General features: G+C 42.5%; 1 protein-coding gene across 4 annotated transcripts in view; it reads left to right on the plus strand.

The window, feature by feature from the left end:
- The first annotated feature begins 12758 nt into the window (after positions 1-12758).
- Positions 12759-25567, plus strand: part of glra1 (glycine receptor, alpha 1) — a 96631-nt gene continuing 83822 nt past the window's right edge. For all 4 annotated transcript variants that reach the window (XM_040120812.1, XM_040120808.1, XM_040120809.1 and 1 more), the window contains exons 1-2: positions 12759-12985; positions 24121-24245. In XM_040120812.1, coding sequence (XP_039976746.1) covers positions 12897-12985; positions 24121-24245 — 214 coding nt within the window. In that variant the 5' untranslated portion in view covers positions 12759-12896. The remainder of the gene's footprint in view (positions 12986-24120; positions 24246-25567) is intronic.

A 25567-nucleotide genomic window follows, 5' to 3' on the forward strand; every position in this document is an offset into this window, starting at 1 on the left:
GACATGCACTCGCAAGTCTGGAGGGGGCTGGGGGGGGGTCCAGGTGAAATCCACTCAAAGTTGCCTTTGGCTCGAGTGTGTTGTCGCTCACGTGCACGCCTGCCCGCCCGTAATAGTGAGTTGAATCGAGTCGCGTTGAATCCGGGCTGGATCGTTTGCGGGGAGCAAACAGCAACCACTAGTGGGCAGGCTGCGTTTGTGACATGCTTCCCCGGGATGTCAACAGGCATGTGGGGGAGAAAAAAAGGGTAGCCTGGCGGGGCACCGCATGTTGTGGCATTTAGAGGGTGCTCCCTCCCACCCATGACTCCCAGAGCTGCTAATCACATGAACTCTGATGTTTTTAGCCTGTGTAGGTCACGTCAGTCAGTGTGTAGAAGGCAGACGAGGGGGTGGGGGGCTGGGCGTCATCCCAAAACAATGGAAATGTAATTTTTCAGCCTCTTACCTACAAAGCCCGTCTTTCCTGGAAAACCTCACCTCGTTTGTCCCGCTGATTCAATAAGACAATCAGTCGTTGTGAGGTTTGGGCTGTGACATTACGAGCAATCCATTAACCGATTAACGGCAATACATTGTGCTGCAGCTGCTGCGCCGGTTGTACATCAAGCTTAATCTAAAATGCCAGCGAGAACAAAAACAACAGATCAGTCAAACATATATTTCTTTGCTATCAGAATTCAAATTCTGTGTTTTTATTCTGTTGTCATGAATGTCATGTTTTGTGGGAGTACTTCTGCCGGCAGCCACAGCCAGCGATAATCTTTTTTTGCCTGTTGTACCCATGTTGATTTTGAGGTCATCTCCAGTTCCCCTAACTGCTCCGGGCAACGTTTACTCATCCCCTCTGCATCCAAAGTTGCCTAATCATCGAGGCCCTTCTCACACGCTGCATGGAAACCCCATGGCAACAAAATCCTCATGTTAATGTCGCAGCAGTGGGCGGCAAATATGGTAACACCGCCGTGAGATCGGACGATGGAGAGGGATGTTGCCCGAAACGTGAAGCTTGCAGCCACTGTGTTGGCGGTGTCATTGTCAGCTGGTGTTTTTGGGTGACTGGGGCTGGTAGTTGTTGATTTTGGCTGATATTGAATTTCCTGTAAACAGAAAGGGCAGATGAGTGTAATGGTTGACATTTGTGGTGCTTGTGAACGATGGTCATGGTCATGTCAAGTGTTGGGGTTTGACAGTAGCAGCTAGGGGGGGAATTTTTGTACATTTAGTGGACAGCTGTGCAACATGTTGCGGTAAAAATGTTCATCCGCATCAAGCTTATCGATGACAATGACAATAAAAGTCAAGAAAAATGAAAAGACAAACCGCCACAACTAACTAACGAACCACACGAAACAAAAAGACCGTCGGTTGCACCAAGACAGATGACAAAGGTTCGGGGTCGTTCTGAAGACAATTCTGCACCGTTAGAAAGATGGAGGACTGCTACTGAACAGGCACAGTTGATTCTGGAGGTCTCTGGCTCCGGGCCACATTGGGACGTCCAGTGCATCATCAACAAGGTGAAATGCATTTAACAAAGAGTGAAAAAGTGTCGCTGCCCTTCACGGGCTTTAAATTCATCTCCCGGGATCATAAATATTAGCGGCAGGTTTTGGGGGCTGTTGAGCTCGCAGGGTTCGGGGAACGTGTGAATCACTCATTCGCATGATAAGTCAACACTTTTATACTAACTTCTATATGCGCGTGGCGATTGGCACGTCGCGGTCGAAGAAGTCTGTCCCTTACGTAAGAAAAAGCTGCCAAAACACGGCGTGAAAGTACTGAAACAAGGGAAGGTTCTGCATTCTGGAACTCCGCAAGATGTACTAGCACAGAACGGTCCTTTCAGAGTTGTATTAGAATATTTTTTTATTATTGGATAATCCTACTGATACATTAACAAATGATGCATTGGAGCTCATTGAAACCAATTTCAAAGGGACACTCCACTTATTTTACGCATAAAAAAATTAGTTTACTGGTGAAAACAGTGTTACCGTGTCTTCCGTGACTCTGGAGGAGCTTTGTCAAGACCGAGAAAATAACCCTGATGATGTCAATTGTTACAGAAATTCTGTAAATATTGTAGGACCCAGAGTTTTTGAAGCTTGATCCATAAGTTAGGTTATCTCAGCTCCGCAGCATCAATTTGGACCCTTCTTCACTTCTACAGTACAATAAATGTATATTTACTTAATATGAAGAACCTGAAAGAAACCAGTTGTTTTGTTTTTTTTTTAATAGGAGGTTTGTTTTGGGAGGTAGTTGGTTGACAAAAGTTTCACCCCTACAAACAGAATCTTTCAAATACTAAATGATCAGGTTTAGTTATTTTGACCTGCTAACAAACTGTAAACTGGGAATGGGCCTGTTTACTTTTACCCACTGTTTTTTTTTTTCCAATTTACACTGAATGCATATTGTATGCAAATACCTCAGAATATAATTTTGAAATGTGTTTGGGTCCTGCTTGGCATTTCCGACCTGCAGGCACCTTTCGTGTTTTGCGTTATTGCGTCACATGTGGATATTATTTCCCTCGACGGTGTTTCATAATGTGAGCTATCAAAAGCGTCTTCCTACCTGCTGGAGCGACCCCCTCCTTCCCGTTGAGTATGGCAGCCGTTTACAGTTGGGATGGGTGGTGGTATTGGAGGGGGCGGCTGCAGGAGTTTTGCATTCAGCACACACTGTTTAGTTAATGAACCAGAGTCCGGATATTGCCATCTCAGCTCCTCGGGCTTGGACTCTGCAGTTCCCTGCTTAATTGATATCTATTTCCCCTCCGTCCCGACCCGGACCCCCCACACCTCATTCCACATTCAGCCTTATTACTAAACATTGATTAGCCCGTCATTGGCCGGGGCCAGACCTGACGAATACACATTTAATGCTCGCACATATCTCTCCCCTCTCTTCCTCAGCCCCTGTTCCTATTATTCATCAAAGAGGCAGGAGAGGAGAGCTGAGAATTTAGATTGAGAATGGACCTGCAGGAAATGTTCATCTCAACAAAACCTTTTAATCTTGTATTCAGGTTTCAATCTGTGAATTCTGTCAAGACAGGTGAAAGAAAGTGCCAAGAAGGTGAGATCATTTCCCTCGTTGCCAGCACATTTCAACTTTTTTTTTTTTTTTTAATCAAGTGGTATGACTTTTTCAAGAAAATGAGGAACCGGCCTTATTTCAAAACACTGTGACTAGTTTGAAGAACACCAGTGGAACAAGTGAAACTGATCCTTGACCTCTTCACTGTGCTGGTTGCATCGGATGATCTAAGAAACAATCTTGTTCTGCTGTCACACTACTGTATTAGTTACTGGGGATAAAAGCACCAGATACTCCAAATGTGCAGAAAACTGTATGAATGAAAATAAAATATTCATCGAGAGTCAGTTAGAGTCACATTCAGCCTTTCAATCTCACAAAGCAACGTAAATTTTCATCCAAGGTGATCAAGTACCACAATGACTTAAGTAAACAGTAAATGGTCCGAAGGGTCACATTTATTTTTAGCTTTGGTCTATATATTAAAAAACTGGATATACCGATATCCTTGATGCTAAAGCTATTGCTAGCTTTCAGTAGCTAAAAAAAGCCAGTGTGCCGTGTCCCTAGCTACATAGTGCTATATTTACTATCTGCCATTTTATTTGAATATCCAAACAGTGCACCTACTATAGGGCCCTCAAAAAGTCCATAGCAAATCAAATGAAATGAAGGGTTTTATTGTGAAAGAGCAGGAAATGCGTCATATTGATAAGGTTGGCGAATGATTGATCTTGGGTTTCGAGCAACGCGATCTTTGCTCGGAAAATGTTGGTGACCGGTGGTTCGCAGCATGTGCATTACTTTTTTTGGTAGAAATCCTACCATGCACGCTTTGCCTTTGACAGAGGTGTAAATTACAGTACACTAAACTACACCTTTAAGGACGAGTGAATGACTGGTTGTCATTTAGGATACAGCAGTAGACAGTGATGGTGAGCTACTGCGGCTAGCTGGCTAACAAGCTGACCAGACACAAGGCAAATCAGTTGGCTGCCAATGGCGACCCGTTGACTCGGGTAATGTCAGTGTACATAAACCATAATACTCCCCTATTTCGCAGTCCATATCGGAATCAGGATCACAAGCATGACAACAGACTCAAGGCGCACAAGGTCAACACGACATGCTCCTCGGGCCTCGTCCGCACGCCGTCCACTTCTATCGACCGCTCAGGCAGGAACGATTAATCAAACCGGTCAGCGTTGCATTTGGAGAATGCCAGCGCACAAACCACGACCATCGGGGAATACCAATCGGTCAATCAAAATGATTGACAGGCCTCTGAACAGCCGTTGACATCGCTGCCTCATTGCTTCTCTTCCAGGCAGGAACAGCCTGTTGTTGTTGGAACAGCAGAGTTCTTGAGGTTAGAACAGGAAGCTGTGGGGAAGGCTCTCCTCTGCAGTGTGACGTTTGTGTGTGTTTGACTGGGTATTTCTAGATGTTTGTGTCCGCGTGCGTGTATTTGAGTTCAACTTTGTGCATGTGTTTACGTTTTTGCGCTGAATGTGTTTCAATTTCAGGGAAAAGAGGTTTATGTTAATCCGGAGCATATTTACAGTTTGCCACAAAGTCCTCTCGAGGGAAATTTAAATTCACTGATTTAGACACAATTATGGGCCAAATTTATTATCTCACAGTTGTTCAGGGGTGTGGAAAAAGGGAGGCGCAAGCTTTTAGTTTACACTTTGTCTGTAAAAAAAAAAATCAGGCACCGGAGGTGATCTGTGGCGAGACCTTGTGTGGTTTTATGGCTTCATTTGTCGCAGTGCAACCGCAACAAATACAGTATCTACAGGTTTCGAGAGCTCAGCTTCTCCAGAGAAACAGGTTTTTTGCTCATTTCCCATCCGCCTCGCTGTGACAACACACATTGATCGCCTCGCTCGTTTCTGGGTGTTTGCGCGGATCGTTACTATGAACATAATCATGCAACAGCCCGCGGTATGCAAACTATTCACCTTCATCCCGAACGAAATGTGCAGAAAGCGACCTTTTCCTCTTTGGATTTCTATATTCAATAAAACACTTACATTATCTCAAGTGGAAACAGCGAGCAGTCCATATAAACACGTAAACAAGTCACCTCTCGGGTGACTTATGGGTGCTGCTTTCAAAGATTTGTATGTGCAGCGCCATCAATAGCTGCTCAAGGGGAAGATATATGCAGAATCTATAGGGACAATGTAATCTATAATTTATATTATCAGGACGCCTATTCAGTTGTAACTGAAGCGGTTTACCTATCTGCTCCTGGAAGGTAACCTTGAGCCGGCCTTGAAAAAGCAGCTGCATTTAGGTATCTCTATTCAGGAGACACACAAACACACACACACACACACACACACACGCCTCCATCACGTCACAGGGTAAATTCAATCTGACTCAACCAGTTCATGAAATAAATTGATGCTGAAATTTGGCTATTTAGAGAAGGTCATTCGTTGGCTTTCTTAAATTATTTTAAGTAAAGAGGCCGTGGATGTCAGACGCTGTTGAGTCTTGATATTAAATAAAAGTCCTTATCCTGAACTGGCAGGATTGAAACTGGGACAGGACTGACTTTTTACAGAGAACAGAGTGACTTAAAAAAAAAGACTGAAGGTCCCGGTTCATTAAATAAAAGGTTAGCCCGCACGTAGCCGGCGAGCTAAAACAGAGCTGCGACAGAATGACTTTCTGGAATGTCACGTTAGCTTGAGTGGTGTTTTATTCGGTGTAGCTAACATTCCTAGCTGTGGCCTTCATTAGCTGGGTGAGTGTTGTGACTCAGTGTTGTCTGTCATCCGTGTTTACAGTCACGTTGCAAGCTTGCTTTCTGTTTTCCTCCAACCAGATCGTAGGTTTGACCACGAACGCAGAACACACTGGACAGGAAGGAGTCTCTGTTCTTGGTTGTTTGTGTGGAGTCCGAGGTCAAATTTTTAAGGGAGAAAGAATGAAAAAAAAAGCATTTTTTTTTTCTCCTCTAGTGCTGTTGCTCCTTGGGGAAACTAGAACACTGCTGCTCACAGCGAAGTTATTGTAAATACCGAAGCTGTACACTTGAGACGTAGACTCGAGTCAGAATTGAGTCACAAAACTAAAGACCCGAGACTTGACCTAGACATGACTGTTGTTGATATTTGGCTTATTTGACACTTGACTCCCCAAAGACTAAAAGTGTGAGACACTGACAGACGGGCCTCTCGTGGCCACATACCCGGAATTTTATATCAGGCTTCTGCACTGAAAAAACTCAGTTTCAGTTGTGTAAAGACAGTATTAACAGCTTTGAATGAAAAAGTGGTCAAATGCCATGTCATTTTAATAGACATCACTCAGAGACCTAGAGGATCTGCTGCTGACTTGAAAAAGATTTGATATTTGCTAACGAAGACTTGACTCGAGACTTGCCTTGACGGGACTTGAGACTTGGCGTGGACTTGCCCCAAAATACAAGCTGCTGTCTGCTGCAATGAAAACATTGAATTCTTCGTGAAGAGCACACGTGGCAAAATCATAGAGGCCCATACACGTCTGGAAGAGGACTGGCTTTAGGGACTCTCCGAAACTGACAGACTAAGCCCTGGTTTCTGCAGTGAAGGAGCAGGGTTGCACAGGTGTGCGGGCGGACGGACCGCCGAGTGTCCCGGATATATTTTTAGTCATTGTCCGTAGCCGTGCTCCTCCCATCGCCCACGTTAATCAGTTGTTCTTTTTGAGTGACTGGCGTTTTATTTGGAGCCGGTGACATCTTTGAAGTCAGTGTTACAGTTTTAAATTGCTGATATCAATATATATTACAGTCCAGAAAATGTTTACAAAATCACACACGAGAGTCAAATGAATGTGTAATGCAATTAACCATGTTTCGCCGCCTCATTTATCAGGCTTCAATTACATTCTTTAATCTTAGAGAAAATAAGTTTGCATACAATATGACATGATCTTATTAAAAAGCTGATAAAGGATATTGAATACTCGCACAAACGTAAGCGCATCTCTTATTGAATATGCCAAAAATTATTTCCCTACGCTCAGCAGCCTCAGTAGACCAGAATGCAATGCAGCCCAGGGCACGCCGTGTGTAGCGTGGAAGCTGAGGTTCTCTCTTCTGTGAAAGCTACGCGACGACCAATTTAAATACCAGCAGAAGTGGCAGATCGAGGGGAAAGTTGATCAAACAAAAGAGCAGTTTAGAATCTTAGTTAATAACCGTTGGGAGCGTATTCAGCATCGAAGACCGACGATAACAGGGTGATTAAAGGATGTGAGGGGCGAACAAATAAAATGATCTGACTTAGCTGGTCTGAATTATTGGACCCAGCTCAGAACTCGATAATCCTCTTTGATCCCCTGGGGGACAAAGCTGTCTTTTTACTTGCAGCTGCGATCGTGAAAGTCAGAGGTCACAGTTCACGGATCGGGGTCAGCTACAGAGCAGAATCTCCGGAGCGGGCCCGGATTTATTGTTTTTGCTCAAGGACACTACAGAAAGGTGGAGAGCGGAGCACTCGCCGCTGCCAGCTGCTCCTCTCAGAAATCATCCGGTGTCAGTTAGCATACACTCCTGGTGCAGCCAAATTAAAGCGACTGTGTTATTTATGAACCTGCCCTCGGGCTGTTTCATTTGTTCTGCAGGTGCCCAGCCAATAGTTATCACTCACATCTCCCATCATAACAAATCATAACATATATATTTTTTCCTGTGATCAATTTCCCAAGTCTTGTAATGAAAAACAATCGACTGCTCTGGTGGAGTTCGCTACCATCCCTACACTAATTAACTTCTGGGCAGGTTCATTTCCAAAACTTGATGTATGATAATACATTATTGATTAGCAGACAGAGACAGATTTGCACCATAAATAACAGAGTATATCATCAATGGCTGCTCAGCACTGTAACTCAGTTACAGTGAAGGTGAGTTCCTGGAAATGTCAGGAGCTACTGTGCATTTCTGTAATGAAAGTGTTGGAGTTGGACAGCAACACGAGGCCGGACAACCGGGCTGATTGTTTGGTCAGAAAAATACAAAACATAACGGATTATGCAAAGCCTGTTTTGGGACGTTCCCAAAAGTATCTAAAAATCAGGTGATGTTCTATCAATTGACCTTGTCACTCGTGACATCTTTAATTTATGTTTAATTGGTTTAAAAAGGAGCGAAACTGGAATGGAATAAGCAGTTTCACCAGCCTTTACTGTGTCACCACTACAATGTGTAGTTCAGAAATGAAAAGAACAACAGTGCAGTATTATTATTTAAGATGCAAATAATTTTCAAATTTGAAAGTAATTAAGTCTGCAGCAATTATAATACTGTTAAGCAGGAAGAGAAGAAATATAATATCAATACAAAAGCAAAAAAAAAAAAAAAGTTTATTAGATCAAATAATTCAGAACAATTCAGAATCACAACCATGTTAATAAAGTACAATGTATATTTATGTAGAAATAAAAATTATGTCCTAACAAATCATGTATCTACTTGTTTAGCGATGTTATTAAATGTTTTCATTAGTTTAAAATATGAAAAATTAAATTATTAAAATTGAAAAATGCTGAGGAGCCGTCTCTGTGTGAGCTGCAGCCCTCTGGGACTGAAACTGTGCAAATTTCTGATGCTTGGGAATTTAAATATAGACTTCAACTTTCATTTCCAACTTGCCCTCAAAGCTTTTTAATTTTAGAAGCTTTAATATCACATAAAACTTATTAGAGTTGATGGACTCCAAAGTCTCCAAAGAGCCTCAGCGTACCATGAGTACATGCATTTTTAACATGGCAGGTCCCACTGGGAATCGAACCCCAAACCCCTGGCAGAGAACCTAAGTGAATCCCTGACTGTTTTGTTCTATCAACACAATAAATGAGATTATCATTCAACCTACATTTTCCTGCTTATCTTCTTCTGCTACTGCGTTGGGTTACTCATTAATTTAGGATCTTTTTTATCAAAGTTAAATGCACTGATACACTCTTTAGCCGTTTTGCCCAGTGATGCAGCTAAAAGCCTGAAAGGTTGCAAGAGTAGAAACACTTCAACCTTTACAAACAACCCCAGGACTCAGTGATTTAGGAAACTTGAAGGTCACAGGTTGAGTCCCTTTGACGAGAACTGATGCTGCGTCCGTCAGCAGCCCTGTGGTCTGTCAAAGCGACACATGCACTCCCTTTTTCAATGGGATTCAAACGTTGCTAAATGCACAGCAGTTAGGAACAGAACTGGATTATCAACCGGGTAAAGCAAGCAACTGCCTCAGGACCTCCAAACTCCAGGGGCCCCAGAGGCTTTACACTCAGTGAACCTCGACTGGTTTTTATGGTTACGTCTTTGGGAATATGAAACACAATAAAGCATAATATCAGCTACAAGTGCCTTAAAAGAATGAATAGTTCAGCATTTTGCTCATTCACTTTCTTTCCAAGAGTAGGACAAGAAGGACACTATCAGTCTCATGTCTGGAGCTGGAACCAGAGGGCAGCTGGCCTGGCTTAGCATAAAGACTGGAATCGGGGGAGAAGTTATAATGGTAATATGTCTACCGTACATGCAACAACTATTCAATGGTAAACTTGTCATCACAGTGACGTTGCCAGGTTTGATACCAACGTGCCTGTGCTGACCCTCGCCGACCACATGACAGGCTGCACTATATGCTAGATGCCGTACAAGTGCTGCGTGAATAGGTAAACTGTTGGTTGCCAAGAATTGGTTCCAGCATGGAAGTCCCCCTAAATCACAAACTGCCATGTATTGATTTCTGCTTGCGTAAGGAATAAAAAGACAAGATATAACTTGTTAGTAACTGAGAAGTTTGTGGCTGTATGTTTGCACTGTTTCCCGCTGCCTCCAGTCCTTATGCTAAACTGGGCTCCATAGATAGCTAGATCCACAGTGAATGCAGAAATGAGAGTAGAATCAATCTTTTCATCTAACTTGTAGAGAGAAAGCCTATTTCCCAAATAGTTGTACATTACTAATGATTGTGTTGTACCACACAGCAAACCACGCAGCCAGGTAGCGTTTGCAGAGAAAACTGTACACAGCAGTGGGAGGAACAGGGGTTGATAGCGGCCCAGCAGCTAATTTTTGCTCCGGATCCTCAGCAAGTTATCCTGGCCATGGAAAGGGGGAAGGATCACTTTTTGGTAGATTTGAATGAAATTTTTCCATAGATTTCCATGATGAATTTAAAGAAAATGTTTACTGATCAAATGTGCACACATACGTGCGCTCAAATCCCCTACCGGACACTGACGGTGATTCATGTGAGCCTATGTGGAATTTTTTGGGAGAAAAAAGGCAGACTTTGAACAGAAAACAACTGAGTTTGCAGCGTGTCGGAAATGTTGGCAAGACACAGCCGCCAGGAGCAGAAAATACGGGCCAACACGACCCACCGCAGCAGCCGCAAACAGAAGTGTTTACCTGATAATCTGCACTGCAAATAATCCAGTAAAATCTTTTCCGAACCGACCAAAATGCTTTGAGAATCAGACTGAGGGAGTTTGACTTTTTGCCCTGAGAATGGGAAAATGTGACGGTTTTTTTGCTGTGGTTTCTGGTGTTATTGGAACAGTGGAGTGTGTGACGCAGCCCAGTCATCTGAGTATCAGACCTTCATTTGTAGTAATGAGCGAGTGTTTGCTGGGCGAGCCAGTCAGCCTATCTGTTAGTGCCAGGGAAGTGAGCAGAGCTTTGCTTCCCTGAGTGTTACTAAATGCCAGGATGAGATCAATTAAGGATTCAGGTCTTCAGAGGCTTTAGGAACATAATGAGGAACACTTAAGGCTAATGATTGGAGCATTGCATTAGCCTTGCTCTCGCTTTTCTCTCTTCTTGCTGTGTGCATATTGGACACCGGCACAGGACAACTCAGCTGTTTTTTTTTTTTCTTCTTCTTTGCTGCCTCAGCGTTGGCTACGGGTCTCCACGGTAGCCACAGCCAACATTGATCTGAATTAATTAGAGCAAATCCAAACTTTGATCATGGAAACCCAGAGAAAAAGACGTTTAGGGGGAAGATTATCAACAAAAGCAGATGGAAAAGCCTTGGATGCCATTCGACTATGTTGGCGATTGTGTACCGGTTACAACCATCGATTGTGAAGCACTTGCATCCACAGTGGCCCCATCCCAGTGAAAGTACCGTGGATGCCTCCTGAGTTAAAAAGCGTGTTTGACGCTCCACTTATTTTACTAGTCATGGGAAGTACTATTCAGTGTGTGAAAACCAACAAATCCTCCAGATTAAAAGACAAACTATGGTGTTTGTCCTTCTATTCAATTCAATTCAATTTTATTTATATAGCATCCAAATCATAACAGAGTTTATCTCAGGGCACTTTTCATACAGAGCAGGTCTAGACTGGACTCTTTGTAGTTAGACCCAATGTTCCCTGATGAGAAAGAACTTGGCGACAGCGGCAAAGAAAAACTCGCTTTTGACAGGTAGAAACCTTGAGGGGGCGGCGTCTGCCTCAATCGGCTGGGTTGAGAGAGAAAGGGAGGGGGGCAAGGACATACAGAAGAGCCTCTATATGTCTTTGTCCTCTAGAAGGACTTTAAAAAGTGCGTCTATATGTCTTTGTCCTCTAGAAGGACATAAAGAAGCACGTTCTGATCTGACGCCCCTGTCATTGGCAGGATGACATAATCTTTCAGTACCCTCCAAAACTGTTACAAATCACTGTTGAAAAATGGATCCGTTTTATGATGGGACGACAATGTTTTTAAGGTTTTGTTAGGCTTGGGCACAACAACAACTTGGTTGTCAGATCATGGTTTGGTTTGGGTTGTGGTTAAAAGTGCTTTGTTAAGGTTGGGTAAAACATTGTGGTTTGGGTTGAAATGACTGCTCCACCTTCGTCGTTATGGTTAAAATAATACAGACGTGATTGGAGTTAGGGAACCATCGTAGGTCGTAGTTAAAGAAAACAAAACAAAAAACAACACGATATTGAAGCTCAGCTGGGAACAGGAAACAAACAGTGGTCTTCCATGTTAAAGCCTGGTGTTTTGTTGACCCATCCATCCATCCCCGACCTCCCCACTATGTGGACTTATGACACTAGCAAAAGAGTAAGTAAGGTGACATAGTTATAGAGCAATGTCACCTTACGTACTCTTTTGCTCCTGTCATAATTTCTAATAATTTCTAGGCCACTTGTAAGTTTGTATGCCGTTTTGGGGCATTTGCTGAAAACACTGATGTTGTTGTTCTTTTTGGGGGGACTGTCTTGTGACAGCAGTTGTACAATGTGACTCCGGAGGAGCTTCGTCACGTCTGAGAAAATAACCCCGACGGTGTTACAGCGACGTCATCAGATTATCCGTCTTTAATGTTGGGATGTGGAGTTTGAAAGACGTCTTGATTTACCAGGTTGTCAGGGTCTAATGAAGTTGCAGCAATTATTTTTATAATTGATTAATCTGACAATGATTTTAAGGACCTAGACCTTTGTCATGGTACATATTCCAGCTCGTCAAACACCTGTGCAACAAGCTACAGAATCAGTGGCTTCATTCCATTAGTTGTTAAAGGACCAGGACCCTGCCGTTGTGCATGCTGCCTCAGCGGGGTATAGCTCACTGGAACCTAAAGGGCCATCGTTACTGTTATTGGCTCCACCTGTGCTTTACCTGTTAGGACAAGTCAAAGAGTCTGCCATAGAAAAAGGTGTTTTGGCTCGTTCCAGCTGCTGTGCTGTACCTTTGTTTGTGGTAGCTGCCGGGGTGTGGAAGCTGTCGCACGTCTGCGCCTGGACCCGCATAGGCCGCGGAAAAGACCTTTCACAGTGAGCCACAGCTGGAGAGGTTTTCACTCACCGTGAGAAATCAAGTGAAATGACAAACAATGAGACAGTGCAGACCTTTTTTTAAATGTTTCACTGTGTGTGCTATGTTATGCTTCACGCTGTCCCGTACTGTGGTTGTTTTTGGGCGGTGAGTTTTGGACCTCCAGAGACATTAGTACTTAACTGCAGGAGCTTTTGTTTCTGTTTTTCCCCTGTAACACAAGGTACCAACAGCAGAGTCAGTCAGAGATGGAAGAGGAAGATTCTTGTAACTGGTTTATTCATGGTAACAGAATATCAGTGCATTATCAGTGTGAACTGTTTGCAATGAAATGAAGACAGACATTTGCCTCTATGGCCCCCTGAACAGGATGATGCTGAAATGCATCTTCTCTTTTGAATCCTTTTTTAAAACGTGTCAGCTTTGCCTATAATTTTGACTCACACATGAAAGGAAAAATGTAGCAGCAGGCAGGAAGAGATAGCCAGGTAGTACAACAATCACATCATCACCATCACCAGATTAGGCGCTAATGATTTCATGTAAACACCAACATGCTTAGCAGTAAACTTTTACATTAAGAGGCCAAAGTTGTTTTCTTTTTTGGTTTTAGTGGATAATTTTACGTGTGTGTGTGTGTGTGTGTGTGGGGTTGTGTACTGCGCTCAACGGGCTCCCCAATCCAAATGAACTTTGACCCGTGACAGTGCTCCAGCTTGAGAGAGCGAGAGTGGGACTGACGTCTTGTCTGTGAAGTGTCGTTTGAATCCCAGTTCATGTAACTGCTTGGTGAGAGAATTCACATGGCGGGGGGGGACGCTGACAGGTATGGGGGGTAATATGATAAAGAGGTTCATTATTTTTAACTCATCAATTCTTAAAACCCCTCCCGATTTTACTTTATTTTATTTTTTCTGTCCTCCCCTCCTGCCTGCTTCCGCCCAGTTTGCCATGTTCAAGCTCAAGGTCCACCAGTGTGTGTCCAACTCCCCGCTTCTAAATTTCACGGTGTCAGTGTAATGCAGCCTGAAGAGGTGTCCCCACGCTTCGCGTCTGGGGGAAATTAGCTTTGTGTCGAGGGCACGCTGGTGTAATCCCAATCTGTGACTAATCTGATTCAACCATCATCAGCCCAGCAGAGTGTTTGTTCAATGCTAATTTGAGAGCAATTTCACACGGGTCTTATGCTTTATTGTATCATCTCTTCAGCGAGAGCTGTGTTCAAACAACAGAATTTTTTTTTTTTTTTTTTTGCGAGAGCTTGATCCTATCGCACTCACACTTGTCGTGGTTGTAAAGAGGATTTATCTGGGATTTGTCACGTCGCAGTGGGAATTATTGGCGCTGAGATAATCTCTGATCCACCTAATTTGCCGTCACAGAGAAAAGAATCGGATGAAGTGTGAGGGACCTCCAAAAAAAAACAAAAAACTGACGTCTTCTTATTGATTGGCGTCGACTCTGAACGTGTGAGCTCTGCAGTTTTGGGAGACGCAGTCGGGGTCCACTCTCTGATCACTGATGGTTTAGCGATGGCGCTTTTCTCCAGGTCGTCCACGCCGAATCTCTGGTGGCACGTGAGGTTGTAATCTCTGATAAACTACTGAGAGCCGCTGATCATTATCAACGACGGACTTCAGTTCCCTCGCTCTCATCCCCCACCCACGTGACCCCGGGAGCATTTCAACAAGAGAGCAGTTAGTGTGAAATGTTCAAACAGAAAATGATCAACACGGGGTAATCGTCTTGATTCAATCTCCGTGGTCACTCTAATCTCAGATCAGTTTCACAGGTAACACAATAACGCTCTGCACGCGCTCAATAGATGGGATTTATACAAGGATGAGTCAGACAGAGCAGTACCTGTGTGCCGTTTGTGTAGTCAAGTGTTTGTTGTGCTTCTCGTAGCAGCTTCATATCAAACTGACTGACTGATCGGTGTTTTCAGGTGAAGTCCGTGCTCTTCTAGGATGTAAACGTTTGATGACATGTTCAATGTTCAAAGTAAGAAAGTGGCTTGAAGCTGTGACTACTACAGGATCCTTAATGAACTGAAACACTGAGAAATGTAATGGAAGTGTTCGAATGAGGCCGGTTTCTGTTAGAACATCTCCACCTCTGATCAGACATGTCAGGATGAGGTCCAGGGGCCTGCAGGAGGCCCGGAGGAGCCTCCAGGAAAATTGCTTTATTTCACTGTGTTTTTAATTCAGCAGAAAGGATCCCATTTAGAGAGTGTGTGTGTGTGTGTGTCTGTGTGTGAATGAGTGAAAGCCTTTGGTCCCACTATCGCTCCTGCTTTCTGTTCAGCCACGGTCCAGACAGTTGTTTAATTTACAGCTTCATAAACTTTAAACGATAGAATTTTTTTTTTCTTTCGCAATTCTGATAATTCATCATTGGGCAGTATTTTTCCAGAATAGCTAGTCGATGATATTTTGGAATTAGATCATTCAGCGCTTTCCCTACTGATGAAAAGACTCAGTAGTTTTGGCCTTTTCCAAATTGCTGCTCACGTCTGAATTCTGAGTAAAGATTTAACTGAGGGCTGCCGGACGTAGAGTGGTGCCAAATTGGCCTCTGAAACCTTTAATTTGGCTCAGAAGATGATAAAAGAGCTTTCAGAAGTTTCTACGTCTGCTATCAATCTCCTGCATTTATGGGAAACATTGTCCATCCATGTGGGCAACCAGTAACCGATAAATAAACGGATTTGATAAAATACAAAGCATGTTATCGATCATACTGAGTAACGTTGCTTTTAAACTGAGGGAACACGTCAAAAGGTGTCGAAACTGGGGTGTGTTTTGTAGAAAAGTGAACATTATTTAGACATTTGTGATATTTGTAGTTTTCGGCTGCTAGTGGGCAAACTTGTGTCTGCATGTTTGCATCTCCATACAATCCAATCATGTGTAATCCAGTCAAGTGTGTTTATTAGGTGTAAATTTCGGCCACTCACGATGTTAAACACATCCCAGAACATTATGGAGGGGCAGTAATAATCACGTTTCCGATGTATTTCATACATACGGGATGCTGTTGGAAAAAGAGAACCGATTCTGACCTTTTTGTAGGTAGAGCTGGAGGGTTTCAAAACCTGTGCAGATTTTGCTTTTTGTTCCAAGTCTTAAAGTGTGAGGGGGGGGGGGGGTAATATTAGGTTTTTATTTTAGAGGAGTGACAACATAAAGTGCAGCGCTGGCCTGCAGACACATGACCTTCTGCCACCACAACAAGGACAGCCTGGAGGAAATCTGCTGATGAAAGACAGGAGTCTCCACAAAATGCACTGTAGACTCTGCATTACAAATCTGAGCATATTTTCCACATTATGTTAGATATTATCATTATCACTGATGTGCTTATTTTAATGATTAAGAGGCAGTAGGAAAAAATCGGCACACGTGACATTTCGAATTAGTATCTCGCTAATCAAACCTAATTATCTTTAACGTTGAAAAGAGAACGTAGGACGTAAGTTTGAGTAGCAGCAGCTTCCCTGTTTTGCTGACAAGCAGAAAGGCAGGAATTACAAACCCAGTCAGAAACCTGGTGGTCCCTCCGCTCACTGTACCTGAGCCTTTGTCCTACCAGATCAATCTGGCATCGCTCTGTCTGAGTGGTTTGACCTCTGACCTTCAACCACTGTTGGGACTGTTTGTCAGCCGTCTTTGTGACGTTTTCAGATCTTTCATCATTTCTCTTTGGATTTTGCTGAATCTTGAATGTACACACTGGTAACTGCTAAACCTCCATTTAAAACAGGACATTTTTTTTAAAATGTGAAACTTTAATGGACATGAATTGTGAACAGGCTTCGTCTGGTCTGCCATCATCCAGGGTCAACGTTTTTGCTCAAGTGTGACACTTCAGACACCTCTGGCTTGATTTTGATACAAGTTTGACACGTGTTGGCTCTGTGCACTGGCATTTAAAAAATTACAGGCTCACCAAATGGGAGGTTCGCAACTAAAGGTCAATATCCAGACTTTGAAAGGCCACAAATGTTACACACCCTTAATATATCTTGGTCCTGACTGGCCTAAAGCGTGCCTCGATCATGTTCATTTGTTCCAAATTAAAAAAAAAGGAGACTCACACTGAATCATGAGATATCAGACTGAGTCAAACACTGCAAGATTATTTGTCATTTAGTCCCTCAAACTGTGTCTGCCCCTTCTCCATGACTTATCGTGGGCTGAGCATGGATTTTAGACCCGGATTCATCCACTCAAACTGATGCAAGTTCTGTCAGTGTAAGATGCCTCAACAATGGAAAAGCCACACCGCTGCCATTAGGTGACAGTCGTAAACTTTCACCCGATGAAGGTTGCTTACACCAAAATGTCTCATGAAATGAATCAACTGTTGCAAGATTTAAGGTTATTTATTATTATTATTATTATTCAAATTTTGGAAAATGAAATGTTTCAGCTTTCAAAGAGGCATTCTTCAATGGTGTATCAGAAAACTAAATCCTTAAAACCAGTGAGAGGAACTATGCTAAAAAGAAAAAAAGGCATTTAGAGATATTTAGCGTACTACAATTAAAGAAAAGCTAAGGGGCTAACGTAACAACATGTAACCATCACGTAACATTCATCAAAAGCCATGACAGCGTTTATAATGTGATGTTCACTTGAACTTTTCAGTCTGATGATCAACATCATCAGTCATGGTGGTTCTAATATAATCTTCTGTGTTATGATTTATGATCATTACAACATCATCAGCATCGCTGTCATTTAACAGCAGAGACAGAGTGAGAGAGCAGAGCCTCGTCTGTCAGCCGTGGACACCGTTCATTAAAACATATGTTGTGATTTACGTAAAAATCAAATATATTATCAGGGAATAATTATTTTAATGTGGTCATTTTTCTTCTAAAGACACTTCAAACGATTTTCAGAAGTCACATAAAGAGTAATTCAACACGGCTCTGAAAACGGCCGCCTGCTGCGGCCGGCACCAACGCCATGAGGGCGGTTAGAGTGAACCGGAACAGTGAACGGGGCAAGGGGTCCGACAAACCAGGAGCTGAAACCTGCTTTAAGGCTCCATAATGCCAGCGGGAGCTGCAGACTCAGCTGACAACTCCCTTTAGGTTCATCACTACCAGAAACGTCTTTACCATTTTCAAATTGTTTTGGCATTGTCATGTAGCTGCCATTATAGCCACTTTAAAGATTTCAACGTAGTCTGACCTGCCCGGGTTAAAAAAAAAAAAAAAAGTCTGTTAGCTCTGGTTTGGTCAGGTTACTTTGATGAACACAGCAGCCTGATGCTGGACAGGGGGTTTATGAGAGAGACTCAAACAGGAAATGTGCTGTAAAACCAAAACAGTGAGTTGAAAAGGGGAAAATTAAACTCTATGGAGCGGCAGAGTTAGTGAGTTAGTCTCTCTTTGTCACGTTACACGTAGTCAGTTGATCCACTAACATAAAAAGGACTGATTAGTGCAAACGTGGATAATCTGTATTCCTGAAAGGAGAGTTCAAGTTATTATCGTAGCATCGTCCTTGCTAGTTTTCTTGAACATCATCATTATCGTTCATCGGCCATTTAACCCCACGAGGGCCTTATTTATGTTATTTAATCTAATCTTAACTTACTCCAGCAGCATTATCGATGTCCACACTTGTGATTATTACAGCGTCATTATGAGTCTGACGATTTACGATCGTTTACAACTTCAGCGTTGCTGTCGTCACCCTTTAATACCGCAGACAGATGGCGACTGCATGGCTGGGTCCATCATGGGTAGCTGCTTTTGGCTGTGTGTGTGTGTGTGTGTCCGTGTCTGTTGAGAAGGTCATGTGACTCTGCAGGCAACTCGGCCAGTGACCTGACAGACGGGGTGACCTGAGCCGCTCGTCGCAGCCAAACCTCATTTACTGTTTTCCTTCGCATCCTCTTCCCTCCTCTCCTCCTCTTCCTCTCCTGCACCCCCTCCTCTCTCTCACACAAACACACACACCCATATCATCCTCCTTCATCCTCCTCGCGGTGCCTCCTTGGTGCCCTGCATGATTTGTTTTCCAATATTTTTCACTGATGAGGTCGAGTTGGTCGGAAGGTCGGCGTGTGTGTGTTTGTGTGGCATGTGCATGTGACTAGACAATAGTGTGTGTGTGTGTGTGTGTGTGTGTGTGTGTGTGTGTGTGTATGTGTGTGCATGCATATGCGTGAATGCATGTGATATGTTGTCTATCATTGTGTGTCCATGTGGAAGGTTTTGCAGCAGAGTGAGTATATGTGCAGTCTTGTACACAAGTTTGTGCGTAGCTGCTTTCGTGTGTTCATTGACTTCGGTATCGGGCTTGTGCACATGAATATATCATGAGACAACAACTAACAAGGGATTTGTCCCTTTTTTATTTTGTTTTCCGAACACGGCCCCTCCATAATTCCCATTTTCGCCCGGCGGACCGTGATTCTGATCAGCAGTTTCCTGATAAAGCGACAGCGCCGAGTGCATTACGTGTTTATGAATTGCTAATGGCGCCATTCATCATGCAGCACGTCACAATTTACCATAGTGAAAGTCACGGTTAGCAGTTTTACATTTAGAAGGTGAATATTTAAGCGCAATCGACTGTATCTTCTGTCATTTGATTTTATGAGATTAATGCTGCGACGTCGCTTCCCTCCCCCGCACTCATCAGGAAGTTCGACTGGTGGCTGAATAATCGTCATTCTGACTTTTACCACTTCAAACTCTCCGTGTTGCTCTTACAGGCATGTTTGGAGAATTTTTTAGCCTTTAACTTGGGGATGAGAAAGGTCAGACGCTGGTTTTGGCCACTCCATTAAGTTTCTGAACTTAAGTCAAGAAACTCAAGCAAACGGGGAAAAAGAAACGTCAGATCCAGTTCATGTTGTCACAATCTGTAACCCGGACTTAGCTTCCTCCGGAAATGATTTTGTCTGCTTTCAATCATTGATACGATGAGCTGAGAGGACGTCCTGATGGCTGAGACTAACTGCTGCTTGACTGGAGGTCTGAGTGCTGCAAAGTGAAAATATTCCAGCACCAAAATGAATTATTCCTCATGAACACAGTCTATGACTTGTCCTCACTCTGTGAAAGTTTGGCTCTGCCAGAACCAAAATAAAACATGCATGTCTGGAAAAAATCCCCATTAGGCTTTGAATGAATTTTTCATCTCTTGATTTTCCCTTCCAATTTCTTTTTAGGTTTCTTTTGAGATTTGCAGAAAGCTTTCCTCAAACCGCATGGCAGTAAATTCTCTGGCCACATGTTCCGACACTGGGGCTATGATATCTATATTATGTTTCCATGATGGCACCATCCCATACATCCCATATAAATGCACAAGACAGCCAGAATATTTCGTCATTCTCCAAAATTCAGCCTGACATTTTTGAGATGGATGGAAAATTTGATATCTTCACTTCACATTCTAAAACGAAGTGAATCCAGCAGAGCTGAAGAGTTTAACAGATGTGGGAAAAAAACGTCTCATCTAGACTTAATTTGTACAAAAGTTTGGTAGGCATATTTCATGTTGTTGTATTTCATCTCAAATTTGATTCATTTTTGAATGTTCTTGGTTTTTTTTGTTTTATAATGTCTCATATGTAATTTATCGGACTTTTGTGATATCGGGATATAATAAACCTTGACTTGAGTTGACATTCGGGTGCTAATTGAAGACGGTACTAATTGAGAAAAGACACCAAAAATCCTAAAGTAAATTGGCTGTTCTTCTTAGCACCAGTTAGCAGTCAGCAACAAAATAATGGACAAGTGTTTCTAAAGAGGGAACACACAAATATTAAAACAAAAGAAACTTTTCAAACAGTACGGCCATTTTCACGGTAGATAACGAATGGGAGTAACTACTTAGTTTTCCCAGCAGCTGTCATGTCTTATTTTCCACTTCTGATCGCCATAATTAGCTCGACGACTAAAATTGTAAAAAGGCTTTTGAGGCCTTCCTGTGTCCTGTTGGTTAACAAAGCTCATCGTGAAGCCGTAGTCAAATGAAATGGGTCAGTACAGCAGCTTATTTATAGCCCAGATCACACTGCTGTCCGCGCTCTTTCTCCAGGCGCAGCGGGAAATGATGCAATCAAATACAAACCGCACCACAAGTGGCTGCTGTGCGGTTGTACTGTAAGGCCACGGGTCAGTTCAGTCCTCGCTCAGAAGGAAGCCGCTGTCAGTTCACTTTCCAATCTAACTCCAGCAGCAAAGCATTTCATTTCAAATCCAAAGACTTGTCGGTTTGAAATTGGCTCTACAGCCAGTAACACAGAACCTGAAAGCAACATCAGTAACTTATAATCAGCTGTTGCACGTGAATAAACGAATGGTTGAGACATTGAGTCCTAAAACTGGGAAATGACATGTTTTGGTTTAGTGCTAAGATCACTTAAAGAATTAATCAATTTAATGCACAAAAATTAAATTACACTAAACTAAATGTTTATTTTTTTCATAAAATAAATATCCAATGTGGTGAACTGAGGGGTAAAGAGCATGATAGTGAGATTAGCTCTGTGTGTGTGTGTGTGTGTGTGTGTGTGTGTGTGTGTGTGTGTGTGTGTGTGTGTGTCTGTGAGATCTTGTACTTCTATTTTATGAGGACCTGTTCAGGTTTTAGACCAATGATAGTGAGGTTAGCTGTGTGTGTGTGTGTGTGTGTGTGTGTGTGTGTGCGTGTGTGTGTGTGTGTCTGTGAGATCTTGTACTTCTATTTTATGAGGACCTGTTCAGGTTTTAGACCTTGAGAGGACATTTTGGAAAGATGAGACAATAAAATCAGGACATTCTTGTGTCCATTCTTTTTTGGAAATTCAAGACAGTTTATGGAAAGCTTTTGATTGGAAAGTCAACTCGTGTTTTAAATTAAAGGAAAAGTTTGGAAAGTCAGGACAATTTTGGAGAGTTGGGACATTTTAGAAAGTCAGGACATTTAGAAATGGAGAGTTTCTTTTTTTGAGTTAGGGCATTTTTGCCAAGCTAAGATATTTTTGGAAATAGGGACGTTTTTTGGAAAGCCAGGACATTTCTAGAAAGTGAAGACAGTTTTTTTTGAAGTGAGGACATGTTTTTGGAACGTGAAAATATTTTTGGGAAAATGATGAGTTTTTGGGTTTAGGGTTGAGGCTTAAAGTTAGGGAATGAATTATGTCAATGCGGGTCCTCACAAGTACAGTGCAAACAGGCAATTATGTCCAGTTGGTCCTCACAAGTACAGTGCAAACATGTCCACGGGTGCGTACGACAGCTAGTGAGCAGCCCAGTGATTCACTATTCTTCGTACACTGACGGCAGGTAATGAACACAGTCCGTCTTCAGTTCATTAAGTCCCAGGAACACAAGTCAAATGGACCCTGTTGTGTATCGAGCTAACATCGACACTTACTGTATACAACAAGTCAAACATATTCTACAGCTGTGGTATGTCAGTTGCCACGCCGATCGCCGTGGCATCTGGGAGCCAATAAGAGAGTGTTCATCTTTCTTTTATTCATTCTTATGTATGTAGTGTCATTTTCCTTTTTTTTTTTTACTTTGGTTCAATCCGTCAGCTGTGTTCATAGTGTGTGTGTGTGTGTGTGTGTGTGTGTGTGTGTGTGTGTGTGTGTGCGCGTGCGTGTCGCAGTGTTATTGACTGTTAGTGCTGGAGTCATTGTATGTCTCTGGGCTATGTGACGTACCCGGGGCTTTGACATTATGCAGAGAGCATCTAATGAGCATGATGGGCTTAATAAGGTAAAGAAGTCAACTGTGGAAATACCGCGGCCTTATTGTAAAATCAATGTGGCACTCGGCAGGACACGGTGCTGGTTAAGTGAATTGGAGCATTACTTTGAATAACTACCTTTAGGAAAGGACGTGTGCGTTATAACCACTAATGCATTAAACTCCACTCAGCATGGACTGTAAAAGTCCACTTTTAATTATTCAGTTTTTAATCAAATTAGATCAAACTAAATATAATTACCAGTAAATGAGGATAAATTCATCTTACTTGAAGCCCTGTCGTGGACAGGTCCTGTCTTTTGCCAAGCGCACGCTGGAATAACCTCCAGCAGCAAAGCCGTACAAACAATGAATGAATGACAATGGCATTCAAGGATCGATACCTACACAAGATACTAATCTTTCAGTTCTGACGTACGGCAGTTCATACACACCCCACGAGTGCATTTAAATCTCTCGTCCTGTAGTAACGTTATACGTTATTAATTATTTTCTTTTGTTTAGTAGTACGTCAAGATTTCAGTCACAAAAAATGAGTCAAGAATACATCAGAAATAATTCGATTTTAAATACATCAAATTAAGGCAGAAATACTTTATGCTCTTTTGAAATACATAGATTTAATTCTGACTTCAACACAGAGTAGAAACTGGGAGTTGCAGACATAAAATGAGAACTAAACGGGACAGGCTTTTACCGTGTATTTTTAGCCCTTAAATTTTCTCCTCCAGTTTACATAACTGAATCTATTTGGTCAAGGTTAGGGGAAGATCATGTCTGGGGAAAAGAACACTGACTCTTATGGAGGATGGGAGGCAAATGCTGCTCTCTAGTGTCAAAGTCACTCGCTTTGCACATCCATCCGTCCACCTTTGCCTTCTGTGTGTGACGTTTGGCTGCGTTACAAGGACAACGTTGTTTTTCTTCTTCATCGCTGTCATTTGAATGTAATTTATCATCATCTGAAACGGGACGTTGGAGTGGAATATTAGACAGTAAGGGATCAGTGTAAAGCAGCGGTCTCTCAATGGGAGAGATAAGCAGTTTGATTTGATAAGATGGGTAGTGTGATGACCGTATTTAGCGCCGCTTCACGTCACCAGTGACATTCTGGTTTCCAGCAGTTCCACTGCATATTTCATGGCACCTTTTTTAATGGAAATCCACGTCATTTAAAGGAATTTTAATGAGCAGCCGATGCTGTTGTTTTCTGGAGAAGACAGTATCTTCTCCGTATAGTGCTTCCTGCTTTATATGGCCGGTCTACTGTCAGGCTACTGTGATCTTTGACCCCTGCCTCTTTTTACTGGTGGGTGCTTGTATCACTGCCAGGCTACCGTTGCAGACGATAAATTGCCTCGGACGTGAGACTCAACATCTCACACAAAAAATGTTGATGTATTTTGACCACAATTTAATCTCGCATTCATGTTTCCGCCCGTCAAAAGTTCTCTTTCTCGTTACAATCCAGTCACAGTATTGTATACATCATCTCTCCCCCTTTGTACCTTTCTCTAACCAATTTTACGTTTCCTTCCTCCAGCTTGGCAGCGTCGAAAGAAGCTGCCGCAAGAAAAGCCGCCTCTCCGATGCCGCCCTCCGAGTTCCTGGACAAACTCATGGGCAAAGTTTCGGGCTACGACGCCAGAATCCGACCGAATTTTAAAGGTAGGAGTTGCCACCAAGACTCAGTTGGATAAGACAGGAATGTAGCCAAACACTATCCTGAAACGACCTGGTAATGTGTTGTCTCCACATTTTATTACCTTCTCTAAATGCCTTTTTGAAGGTAATAGCCAAGATTGTCACCAATAAAGGTTTGTATTAATTTGTTTTATCAAAAAGAAGAAGAAAAACATGTTTATACATAAATATTGCTAAAATTCCGTTGCTGTTTGTTTAACCTTATCAATGATTCTGGTTGTTCACAATCTGTCAATCTCTTTCATTTGCCCTTTGCAGTGTGGAACAAAGGTAATTCTGCCCTTTGCTCAACATGCTAAAGACAGAATTAGGCTATCTCAGGTGTTAGACCCCCAAATCCCATTCTCTCTGTCTTTACATAACCCTGTCCCTGCACTTTTAGCCCCAGTCAGACTGTAAATCAAAATATTAGTTATCATGGTGCTAGTTGGCTACATTCCTTGGTATCCACACAGTATCCTGAGTGCTTGTTTTGGTGGTCAAGGTAATGTGCCTGTCTCCCACGAGCGGGCTGCTAAATATGACCTCATGATGATGATGATGATGATAATGATAATGATGTTGGTGGTGATGATGATGATATAATATTTAGTGACCTCTCCCTGAATGGAAGCCCCCATAAAGACACATGTCAGAGGTTTCTAAATCAAACTTTCTCGCATTAGGAACACAGTCTGGACGTTGATACGTTTGTATGACATTGGAGAACTGCGGCAACCTGCCATATTCATTTAACTGTATAATATAACAAAAAAAAAAAAAAACCAATAACCTTAAAGCAATAGGAACAGGCAGAAATATCAATGCACAGAAACAAAACGGGAATTGGCCTGGGCTTGGTCTTGTAGTTTTCAACATTGACTGATATAAGTGATCAGTGGGCTCAAGTGTTAAATGTGAGCCTGGTTGCATGTTACATACTGCCAAAGCTGAGGCTTCCACAATGGACGTGAGTAATTTCGATTGCCGTACGTTTACTCCATCGGGTCATTTGTGTATTCTGAGTGTACAAAATATTAGTACCCTTGTGCTACGATGATACTGTGTATGATGGCATATGGTGATAAATGTGAAAATCCATTTGACCTATTACAGAATAGGCCTGCGTTTCCTTTTCATAAATGATAAAAAGAGGGTTGCAGGTATTGTATACTGCGATGACACTGCGACCCCGGACGTCTACCTTGACAACTTGTAAATCTGCAGCGTAAAGCTTATTTTCCTGTTCTAGTTATTTCAAGGGGCTCTGGATATGAACATTAGTTCAATCGCTAGGAAGAGGTACT

Source organism: Xiphias gladius, chromosome 23 (assembly GCF_016859285.1).
Source record: "Xiphias gladius isolate SHS-SW01 ecotype Sanya breed wild chromosome 23, ASM1685928v1, whole genome shotgun sequence".
NCBI lineage: Eukaryota > Metazoa > Chordata > Actinopteri > Istiophoriformes > Xiphiidae > Xiphias > Xiphias gladius.